Consider the following 12,288-nt stretch of genomic DNA (forward strand, 5'->3'; position numbering starts at 1 on the left):
TTTGAAAAAAAAAGTGTTCAGCCAAAAGGCCAGGCCTGTCAGCTCCGACGCTGCTCAGGATGGGGGTAATCTGTGCCGACTGCCGACAACTGAGTGCCCTTTCTCAGTCCCAGCGAGACCAGATCCCCACACCGGTTCAAAATCGGCATTGAAATCATTTAGTGTGCAAATTAGAGTGCACTGATTAGTTGCACATTGTTTTACCCACGATCCAGTGTTCACAATGCCTCTTCCTCTGTAACTTCCCACTATCATTACCCAACCAAGGCTGCAAGGTAAACCCAAATCAGTAGCTCTGTTACCTTTCTCCATTTCTGGAACGAAACAGGAAGAAAAGGGAAGAAGAGCAGGCATAACATCAAAAGTAAAAAAAAAAAATCTGAAAGCCTGAGTATGGGTGAGTAAATGCAAGAAGAAATCATCTGTTAAAATTAATTAGCCAAGCTTCTCTGAACAGACAATGACAAGACATTAAATATGTATTATTTATGAAATGTCTGTGCTCTCCGAAAAAGGGTGTCTAGTGCTGTTAATTACTCAGCCATTCATTCAGAAAAGATTATTTCAAATGGAAAGTGAAAAGCAAGGCTATACCGCAAAAAGAGCTGTTCGTTTCTTTCACGCTATTTTTAAACAGCATTGGTGAAAATGGAAAAGCTAATTACGCTAGCTCTGATATTCAAAGCTAATTTGAGAAGCAGCATGTCAGGTTTATTGACATCTTCTGTAGAGTGATGTGGTTTGATGGCCACCGAGGAATCACTGCCGGCGCCGCCGAGGGAAAGGGAGGAGCGGCTGCATGAAGAATGATTCCTTGCAGAAATGGAAATAACTTATGTTAATAGATTGTTAGATTCCCCCTGTTCCCATTGTTCCCTGTAGAAATGACGGGTGCATGTAAAGTATATTCAAAGAGTCGACGTATAGATGAAAAGTAAAGGCCTTTTGTCTGCGAACATTACTGATTTTAGCAATAAATATCACAAATACAGGTTTTGCTGTTCAATATAAGTTGCTTCTAGTGTTATAGCAGGTTATTTTATATGTTTCTCTGACATTTAATGAGAAGATAATCCCAAATTTGGTGCAGAACACTGGCGAACTTATGAAAATATTTATAAGTCCCAACAGGCCAGGGAGCATGACGCTGTATTTTATCATCGGCGTGATGAGTTTTATTTTCCAACCGGTGAGAAAAAGAGCCGCAGTGCTTTCAAGGTTTGTGATTCCTCCTTAAAGGCAGTCACCTGGCAAAGTGGGAACGAGAGCAGGGCATTTATCCACTTACAGAGAGCCACCCCGATGATGTCAGTAACAGATGACTGCAAGACACTCCCCCCTCGCCGTCGCTTCGCAGCCAGCTCTGGTCATCGAGGGCAGAAGGGAAAGAGGGTGTGGGGGGGGGGGGGGTAGGGTAGATAATTACCAGTATAAATGAAGCCCTGCGAACGATTCGCACTGCTGGGTCCCCTGATCTAGTCTCCAAGGCAACCTCAGCACGCTCATTTGTTTTGTAGATGAGTAATTACATCCAATTAGTGGCCAGTGGAAGAAAAAAAAAGCGGGAGTCCAAGAAAGGCCCCATTGTTCTGGATAGATTGTGTGAATATTAATAGTGGGGAGGTCTGTGGCACAGTGATATGATCGGTGATACTCATGCAGCTGTGGGCACACTCTGCCCAGTCTCGTCCTGCAGAACTGATCGCCACTGATGAAAATATATGGCTTTGAGTTTCTGTGCCCGCGTGTTTGTGCACGAGTCAAACTCCTTTCTCTGTATCGGCAAACAAAAGTTTCTTACCCGAGCCTGCCGCACCTGCGGACAGCGCGACGGCATGCCGTGTCTGAAAACTTTGCAAACTTCATTACCTGGATAAATGGTATTCACAATATAGAAACATCTCTTCATTTCCCCCACAGCAGAAGAAATAATATCTTCCTGCTTTTCTCAAAGTAATGCTGCCTTTCTCCCTTTTTTTCCCCGCAAACATTGTTGAGGACATTGGTCATCTACAGAGAAACCTAACTGTCGATGGACATCGGCGTCCTGTATTTACAGTGTAGGCTTCCTCGTGCACGTCGATCCGTACTGTGTGATCATACAAGTGGCAGCTTGTGGCTCAGCAGAAACCTGTAATGTGAGTTGACACAACAGGATTAAAGAAAACAAAGCGTCTGCCCAGTTTAATGTGCTTCAGTTACTGACAATTAGAAGCTTATCTCAAATGGAAATGACTTCCCTGTCCAATTTTGAAGCAACACCCACTTCAATAATTTGCTGCTAATAATATTTTGATTTAAAACTCAAAGCACTCTTAATTGAATGTGGGCTTTGTCTAAATATATAAACACTTTATGATTATCTGTCACCATATTTTTTTCTTTTCACGAGTGAAGCAATCTTTTATATATCTACCTGCAACTTGACTTCTTTAGACACAACACGGTTTATGGTCAACTGTGCAACATGTGAAAGCAATGAAGCATCGTGAAGGCATCACAAAAGGGAAAGTAAGGCCTGTTTGCGTCCAGTCTCTCCACTGTTCTGAGCTGCTGACATATTTGGAATGGCTTCTGTATGAATTCCCAGCAACACGGTTTGCTCTATTGTCAAATGTTTTTTTTCCGTTATAATTATTCCATTGATTCAGTTTTCCTCATTAGCGAGGCCAATCAATGTTCTGTGACATTTGTCTAAGTGAAGTAAATGGAATGATTGGTTCTTGAGCTTTGTTCAATGTGTCAGGCATTATGGTGACGTACGTGGGAAGCCTGCCGTATTTGGAGCCTATAATTTGATGAGTGGGCAGACAAGTGGTGAGATCAGAGTGCTAAAAAGCATTGGCGGAGAGAGAGAAACATGGCGGGTGCTTGCATTCCACATGGCAGAAGTGGACTGTCTCACTCTGAATGGGTAGAGGTGAAGTGGCTTTGAATGGCTGTTCGCTCCAGGACCCAAAATAAAAAATACAAAAACACACAGCAGGGGGAAACCCAGCATGGAAAAAGCCGGTGTCACCAATCTCAGTCCCTCCTGAGTAGATTAACTCTGTTATCAAGGAGGTGTGAGAAGCAGCGGTTTCTTTTAATTGCACTCTTTATATGAGCAGCTTGTCTCAGATTAAGAGGACAAGCAATAAACGCCAGCACGACTTATTGCTGAAAGACATTTTCTAAACTGTTGATAATCCGCCATCTGTGTCGAGGAGAGAATCATTGGAAGAGGCCAATCTGAGACGGGGGCGTATTTCACAGTCATCAATAAACATGAACGCCTATATCTCTATATCTCATTCACATAATAAAAAATGCTTTAAATTAATTATTGTTTCTTTTCATTCAAATGACAAAAGCTTCCTTCAGGTGTGTCGACCAAGAATTGTCGGTTTGAAATGAGAAATGTATTGCCCTGTGTTTTAATGATTCTTCAGTTTTCATCTCACTCCTTGATGATCACGATTACATACGGGGCAAAGGTCAATTGTGCAAAAGCCCAAATATCTAAAGCTGTGGCCTGACTGTTTGTTTAGCATGTGTTGTTATTGGTCCATTTGAATCAAGCCAAAGGTATGAAGAGTAAATGAGGAGGTTTAAATTGTGTCATGTCAGGGAGAGATAGCATGTATCCATAATAATTGTTACAGCGAATGTATATGATAGAGCTGAGCGTATCAAACACGGACCACATGCCAAGGGGGCCTGGCCACATGGTAGGAGCTGCTGGGGAGGGGGGCATGGGGGGGGGGGGGGGGGGCAATTAAAACAGACAAAACTCAAGGATGTATTCTAAAAAGCGGTGTGCGCACCACCAAGCTATGCTTAACAATCTGGACACTGACTTTGACATTGAAAGAGTTGTTTTCCACAATGATGGAGTCCCCTCCCCCCTATACTGTATCTCCCAGGCCTCCCCGATTATGGGTTTTACTCTACGCCCAGTGACCAGAGGGGGGGGCCCTGCTCCTTTGCTGACTATGGCTCCCTGGGGCCCCAAGCGGCTCAGATGCTGCACAGTGAGCATGCCACCTCCGCCTGCAACTCCCCCCTCCAGCACCTACACAGCCCGGATCAGTTTAAGAACCCAGGTTTGTATATGCGCATCTATCTCATCCACTTTTTGGACTTTTCAGTTTGATTCATGACATTATTCCATGCAGATGATCGAATCTTTTTTGTTTTTATAGATTTTCCCTTCTTTTGTTAAGGAAACCAAAAAAAACAACCCTCCCCCCCCCTTAGAAATACAACCTATATAGACAGGTCTTGCTGACAATGTAGCAGATTGCATGTTCTTCCTCCTTTGTTTCAGTTTTACATGTAGATTTTCTGTTCCTTTGTGAAGTTATGTTCCAGCCCCTGCTTGCACATACGGGGCAGACACATACAGAATGTCCTCCTTCATTTGCATGTGAACAAAATAACTACTGATGATGCCTCTCTAACACAGCTCAAGTTTATGTGAATTTTGAACAGCGAAGGAACGAGTTAAGTGTGAGAGTGAGAGTCGTTTCTTTTTAGTCGAGCCCTTTCAGTATTTTAAGTGTAGGAATGATTGCTCGTGTTATTCGTGTGTGAGAGAGTCTGACTAAGAAATCAGTGGAACTGCTGCACGATGTCAGACACTTAAAAGACAACATCTTTGCATAATACAGCCATTACTCTGCAACACAAGCACATTTTCATCTTGTGCGCTCGATGTTCTCTCGTCTACCTTACGTAACCGTAGCTTTCTAAAGTAAAATATACTCCACTTTGACATTTCAACACCTGCACGCAGTGCGTAAAACAAATTCATAAAGTCATGAAGGTAGACAGAAGATTATTCTTTTTTTCAATCCTACAGTATTTGTATGTTAGTTATATGCTCGTGATCATGTTTGCACTGACATGACGTACCACCAATGTTTACTTCATCTGAGGGAGTCGTAAGGAGGTCTGGGTTTAGTGTGGTGCCTTCATTGCCTCGCTGTGGGTGACAGCGCTGACCTACACACAGCGGTTAGGTTCCCCGTCTCAGGAGACTCACGTTCCCCGCTGGGCATGAATCCTGCCGCGCCCTTCAAGTCTCGTCTTCCCCCCCACTTCGCAATAACAGCAAAAATATTTTAAAAACACCCTTTTGGACTAATAAAGTGAGCGTGTAAGTGTGGGTCCAACTCTCCACCCGAATGGTTTGAAGTGTTGGCCAGCTGCCCCGAGCAGATGTTGGCATTTCCTCCAGTCTGTCCGTCCAGCAAACGGCGAAAAAAAACCACAGACAGGCTGCATAGAGACGGCCGCACAGACGTGATGTTTCTGAAGGGTTTCTTGTCGGCCTGCTGTTTTAGTGTCATCGTCACAACACTCGCGCAAGTGTGACAGCGCTCCCGGACATAGTTCACCATACGCTTCACTTTCTACAGATCAGCAGTGTGAAGTGTTTGATTCCAGAGACAGCGTGCATGGCAGGGGAAGAAGGATCCCGACTACTTTACACCACTGCAGATATACACGTTAGAGCTGACATGAGAGTAGTAAAGGTACAGATCAACCCTCCGGTCTTTAGCAGCAGCAGCTACTGTAAGTCGCTCTGGACCGGCGGCTGTTCTTTGTTTGAGTTTTGCTCAAAGCCCAGGTTCTTCTGACCTGAGAGGACACGAGTGAGTCAACACACTTTCTGTGCCTGTTGTCTGTGAAATAGAGTTTATATTTGTAGCCAACCTTGACCCTAATGATATGAGAATCAGAGAGCACATTAAAGTTTTTTTTCTCGGATGTTTGTTTTAAGTAGATAAGGAGAATGGTTTTCAGGAAGTATAATTGTTTTCTTTTGTGTCCATTCGGTGCCTTGTGATGATGATTACCAGCCACAGGTCGTAGATTACCCGTGTTTCATTTATCACGCCATTACTGTGCAAATGCTGTGGCGGGGCCGCCCTGCTCCTCGCAAAGCGCTCAGTCCACAGGTGGAGATTGTGCCGCGCAGATTGCTAGCCTGAGAGGGAGAACAGGATATATATGCATGTTGAAGGCAAATATCTCCTCGATAAATGCTGTTCCCTTGTGCACAGTGCCGACGTCTGTACTTCAGCACGACATTTAAGTGAATCAAAAATGAAGCAAATGGAACCTGGAAGACACACAGACTGGCAACGTTAGCACACAGTGTCCTGTATAGAGTTCGACATTCATTCGTTTATTCTTTCTCTCTCAAAGAAGTCTCCCCGAGCATCAAATGCTTTTCTCTTAACAGTCGGATGTTTCTGCGAGTACCAAAGGAAAGCATAAGAAAGATTTCGCACCGTCATTCCTTATGTAAAACAGTGTATGAATAGTAACACACTACAACAATTTGGCTCCCAAAATCTAATTCAGAAGCATTGCAGCCTCAACGTTTTCAAAAAATGAATTTTAAAAACAGTTTCACGTGGAGAGGAGCGAGCCACACAAAGAAAATCACCAGTCATAGAAAATGAGGATTGCCATTTTGACTGAAAAAGTCCTTAATTATATAATACGCTAGCCTACTGGGGGGGGGGGGGGGGGGGGGGCTGTGCAGGCAAGATAAGAGCACTAGCTGCTCACTGTGCAAAGTCCTCACGGTTAAACAGCAGCATCATCCCCACTAGACGTGTGTGTTTAGTGAGATGGCTTCATCTCTCTGGAGTGTTTGTGCAGATATGTTTCCAGGTGCTTCCCGTTGGACCTAGCGTGTCTAAGGCAAGGCAAGTTTATTTGTATAGCACATTTCAACAACAAGGTAATTCAAAGTGCTTCACATAAAACCATTAAAAGCATCAAAACACAAGGCAAAAGAAAAGGAGATTTAAAAACAATTAAAGAAACAGTGTAAGAAATAAAATGCAGAAATGCAGGAAATTGATTAATATATTAATTGAACGTGGTTCAGTTAAAGGCCTAATAGATCTTTGATAGACGGAGTCGCGATATGTTAAACACGCCGACAATGATCCAGTTTGTATACTGTGCGTGTCGACACATTCGGACGTGCCGCAGTTTCGCTCTGTTTTTCCGTCCTTGTTCTACGAGGCCTTCCTCTCGTGCATCATAGGGCTCATGAGCTCGTAAATACACAAGATCGAGCATTTTCCTGTGGTCGGGAGATTTTTCTCTTTAATACAGTTTTTTTTTTTTTTCTCACAGTCTTGTCTGTGAATGAGGGTGAGACGGAGGGTCATGTGAAGCTGACAGCAGAGGAGATTGCTGTTAAGAGATCACTGCGTTTTTCTTTCTCCCCGACTGCTGTGTGTGTGTTTTTTTCCTGCATTGCAAGTGTTAGTGGCCTTTAGTTGGCATCTGGAGTTTCAAAAGACATTTTATGAGTCAGAGTTGCTCTTACTCACAGGGCAAAGGTGGGAAGTCATGTACAGTATTTCTTTTTTATCCCCCCCGAGTTTGGACCTGCATATGAAGTCAGGTCACGCTTTTATATTTCCCCTTTATGCCTCCTTTCTCTTGTCTCGCGTACCTCTTTTGCTTTATGCCTGAAGTTACAACCAGCAGACAGGAAAGCTGAAGCACACGGCTGAAATAATGGAGAATATTTTTAGCAGTTTCTTGCCGTTAACTGTGACTCATAGGTCGTACAGGAAAGCATAAAGTAGCATATCTCAAATGCCTGGGTTCAGAACTCTCCAGTGAAATCTTAAATCGGTAATATACAACGATCCTGTGTTACTCTTCTTATTCAACAGCGAATTATGCTTTACAGGCTCCTTCACACTATGCATGGCAACATTGACACTGCAACCTTACTAGTTTATTAGCATGGTGGAAGTATTTCTAGCAGAGTGCTTGTTTTGTGTTGTGCATGACTCTACAAAGTGAATGTTACTCCTCTGCATAATACACACAGCATGTAGATTATACTCAGAATATCATACTGGATTCACCCCCAATTCTGGCTCTTTAAAATCATGTTAAATCTAAATCCTGCACCTGTTTTTGTTGTTTGATGTCAAATGACATTGATAAGCTTTATTACCCACGAGTATTTTGACTGTGAACTATGAGCAAGTCCTTCGAGACAAACATGAATCCAGTAGCGTGTTCTTTTGATTTAAACGTTTCCCTTTGAGTCGTAGCAAGTAAGAGTCGCACCGATGGCTGTTGGGTGTTTCTGAGCTGCTCTGCTCCCCCCGCTGTGTTTGTATGCAGGCGCCAACCCCTCAAGGCCTGGAGGTTTCCCTGGTGCCAACAGTCCAGGGCCTGTGGCTGACCTGTACGGACCTGGCAGCCAGGATTCAGCTGTGGGCAACTACATCAGTGCTGCTAGCCCTCAGCCCGGCTCTGGGTTTGGCCCCAGCATCACAGTGAGTACTCGGATGCAGACTGCCTGTCGTGTCTGGCCGCACCTTGAGCTCAGTTGCCTCCCCCTGTGTGCGAATACCGCCACTAAAATACGACACTAAACCGATGCATGCTGCCTGTGATTGTAATGTGACATTAGACTTTTATGGTAAGGAGTAGGGCTTTCTAACTGGTAAAGGACTTAATACTCTTGATCAAAACAACCACCACCTGCCTCGAAGCAAACATCCCAAATCCAGATGAGTCCAGAGCAACCATCCAGTAGATTCTAAGAGTCATCCAGTTCAGAGGTCCCAAGAGCATTTTGTACAACCGGGGCAAACCCCGTCTCAGCTCTCAAAGTTATCTGTGTCAAATGCAAATGTTTGTTCCCCTTAGCTGTTGCCCGAATCACCTCACTCCAGACTCCGTGTCACCTTCCCAGAACAAATTTCCTTTATTTTTAGAAACCCATCTGTCCCAGAGCTTGAGCTTGCTCCGTCACTAGGACACTAGGTCGCTTCTCTCCCAGTGCCCTTGTCCAGGTGTACTTTTCTCAGCCATGTGTTGTTGCACGCTTTTTCCTCCTGCTGATCAGTATGCTGCCAATTGCCTTGTCCACCCCATCAATGTAAGACCTGCAGGGCCAGTAGAGGTGGCCGTAACAAAGAGGTGTCCTCAGTGTGGCTGTGTGAATGTGCACCGATGTCTGTCTTGTCCCCGTGTGTGTCAGTTTAGTTGATGTGCAGCAACCCGTAAATAAGCAAGGTGACGATGAAAACATGGCCTGGCAAGATAGTGGCACGCAATAAAAATTGGGGAACATCATTTATAAAATGAGGTTCTCTTTCATTATAACCCCAAAGTCTTAAAGAGATCATCTGAGGAGTAACTTCAACCAAGCTGAAATAAAGAAGCAACCTGATTTATAACTGGTACATGAATATTAAATGGTGTTTTGTAACACATAAAGTACGCAGCAATTATAAGTTCTCTGATAAGAACGTATTTTATATCGTCCATCCTATCTCAGTGTCACCGTCACAGACTCGTATCCCGTGTTGTTTTGTGTGCTTCCTTTAGTTACTGTGCGCTCGCCCACTTAAAACCGATCACGGTTGTAATCCATCAGTGATTCATAAATCCAACATAATCTCGTTACGTTATGAATGTTTCAGTGTTGCTAAATTAGCCGTTCTAAAAACAGGCAAAGACTTCACACTGTACAACCCAGACATTCAAATGTTACCGTTCAAACCCAGCCAAATTCAATTTCCTCTTAATTAGCGAGTAGCTCTTCATCTTCCTCTTATGTTCAGGACCTTGTTTTCAACAAAGGGACAACGTTCAAACTCCCCGACAGAAGACTCGATCAGCGCTTTGTTTACTTAGCGTGTGTGTGGGTCTACCCCGGACCTCACTGAATAATTAGTCTCAAATATGTTGCCATCGGAATTTTATGGCCCCTAGCAAGGTGCAGCGGGGGCTACGTTCTGCGACTCGCTGCCCGTCTTGCTGGGCCATGTTTGTACTGTTTTACATGACTGAACTGAGTGACGCAGGAAAGCTTATGAAAATAACACCTGCTTTTCTGTAAGAAGCTAATTCACGCATGGCTTAACTGAGGTGGAATAACAGCAGGCCCATTAGCACTGCAAGGCGACAGGGTGAAGACACTCTTTCTAAATTTGAGTCATTATTTTCATTTTTTTCTTGGTATTTAATGGTTGTGTGACTTACTTTGTGGAATGGCTGCTACACTTTGGGGCATCTCTGTTGTGAGGAGTAGCACAGGAGATGCATCAGAGCGTGCGGTACGTAGAATCAATGGGACTAATTCTAACGGCTTAGCCAGGATGAAGTGACTGTGAGACCTAATAAGCAGTCAGCTTGTGGCTGTGGAAAAGTGCCACTGGGACCAAATGGGCAGAAATAGCTCATTTTAGGTTTTGATAAATACGTGTAATGGATTGATGATGTCCAAACGAAAACAGAGCTTAACAGAAAAGCTGAACAGAAAAATACGTCGTGTTGGCTTTTTTTGGCTTCCCAAGCAAAGCCTCTCTTATTAATTGTTTTAGGTCCGCTGGCTATCTGCGATAATCTGCTGGTCTCAGTGTAGGAAGCACAATATTTGTTATGAAAGACCACGCTGGCTCGTTTTCAAAGCAGATTGAGCAGCAGATAGTTCACAGATGGAAATGAGGCCATTTGTTAACATTATTTTCCTTTCGTTGCAACGGTTTGTAACCACGCTGTGTTACAGAATGTAGAAACATGCAACAAATAGGATGAATTCTGGAGAAATATATTTTTGTCACATTTACCTTAAAAGTCTTTTAAAAGGCTGATGTATATTAAAAACACAGAGGCCAGGTTTTGTGCCTCCCGTGCAGAATGTCAAATTGTGCCTCTGATATTAAATACTAAATCGCCACTTGAGAATTACCCAGTGAATCAAACCGAGTGCAATAAAGCAGAGAGGTGATGCGGCAGCTCTCGGCGAGATGATCTCTCTATTCAGAACATTAAAATGGGAAATGATTCAGAACTAAAATGTGCTTTATAATTCATCTTTATGACCGAGGATGCTGTTGAACTGAATACACGTCGTCTGATCATCGTATGTCACAACCTCGCGGGTGACTTCAGAGCCTCTGATTTGTCGCTTCGGTCCTACGCTCCAGTGGTTTTATTAATCCCTTTAGCCAATATCAAAACAGCCACTGTGAAGGAGCAGTAATGAACTTAACTGGGGTTTTTTTTTCATGCAAGACAATTAGAGTGCAATTAGTCGATTGAAGTGATGAAGACAGATAATCGCTGTTGAAAGTGCATCTCTTTTCAATCCAAGGGTTTGTGCAGACCTGTCGGTCCTGATAGCTTCATAATGAAGACCATTCAACCCTCCAGAGCACACTGATCTCACTGAGGGCTCTTTATGATCCTTTTCTCTGCTCGCTTTCAGCTCTAATCAACTGTGTGTGTTGCCATGAATGGGGGTTGTGTGTCTTTTATTGTCTCATTGACATTTTTTAGTTTACACTATTTTTCACTGATTGTCACCTGATATAGAAAATAAAATGAAGGGAAACACTTTCAATCATGTCTATGATGCATCATGAACATACTTATCCTGCTTTATAATCTGTTTATAGCATTGTATAACTATAGTTATGAGCACTCATGAGTTTATCAGAATAATACCTCATCATAACGCATACTTAATGACATAGAGGCGAGGATCGTAGTGTGATTCCTAGTTGTAATGAATTAATAGTTGAAATACATTATATCTTTTATAATGCATTATGGTCCCTGTATTATAATGCACTTATTAGTCTCTCTGAGTGGTGGTTGTGTGTGATGAGAGAAGTCCAAACATATCATTAAATCTATGCAAGAAGATGAACACAACATTGTAAAATATGTTTTATAATACGTTGTGATTGCTGTTATAAAGCGTTACGAATATCTATGAGTGTTTATGATGATGATTATATACTATAAGCAGATTATGATGCATTATAAGTATGTTTACAATAGATTATAGACCGTCATAGGAAGTGCTAGCATCTGAAGTTAAAGTATGTAACACAGTATGGGATCATGAGTCCGATACTTCCTGGAGTCGTTTTGCAGCATGCACTGTTTTCTCCATTGCAGGACGACACAATGATCTTGCATTACAGACTGTCTGCTGCTCTGCTACTGAACATGATCAAACTGAATCAAAACGTTCACATTCATGATATGATACTCACCTTTTTCTCTCCTTGAAATGCATACTGACAAAAGCACTAACTGTACACTTTTAGGGCCCGTTGATTGCGACAGCTTTTACAAATGGATACCATTGAACAGGTGGCCGGTTGCCATCTCATCAGAGGTATTGCATTTTACTTACTGTGCATTTCTATTCTAATACATGTTCATCACATCATCCTCTTGTTTATTCGCCTTCCCCGTCAAAGTGACTGAGCTGGCAGTAAAGTGTGA

At 43.0% G+C, this 12,288-nt stretch overlaps 1 protein-coding gene across 9 annotated transcripts in view; it reads left to right on the top strand.

Moving 5' to 3' along the window:
* The window catches only part of LOC306787691 (RNA-binding protein Musashi homolog 2), a 218,196-nt gene that overhangs the window by 199,302 nt on the left and 6,606 nt on the right, over positions 1-12,288 (top strand). For 4 of the 9 annotated variants that reach the window (XM_079282910.1, XM_079282913.1, XM_079282914.1 and 1 more), the window contains 2 exons: positions 3,906-4,085; positions 8,158-8,312. In XM_079282910.1, coding sequence (XP_079139036.1) covers positions 3,906-4,085; positions 8,158-8,312 — 335 coding nt within the window. Of the gene's footprint in view, positions 1-3,905; positions 4,086-8,157; positions 8,313-12,107; positions 12,179-12,288 lie in introns of all 9 variants that reach the window. The other 5 variants (XM_079282911.1, XM_079282912.1, XM_079282915.1 and 2 more) reach the window with 3 other exon arrangements.

This window comes from Melanostigma gelatinosum (assembly GCF_949748355.1).
Source record: "Melanostigma gelatinosum genome assembly, chromosome: 14".
Lineage (NCBI taxonomy): Eukaryota > Metazoa > Chordata > Actinopteri > Perciformes > Zoarcidae > Melanostigma > Melanostigma gelatinosum.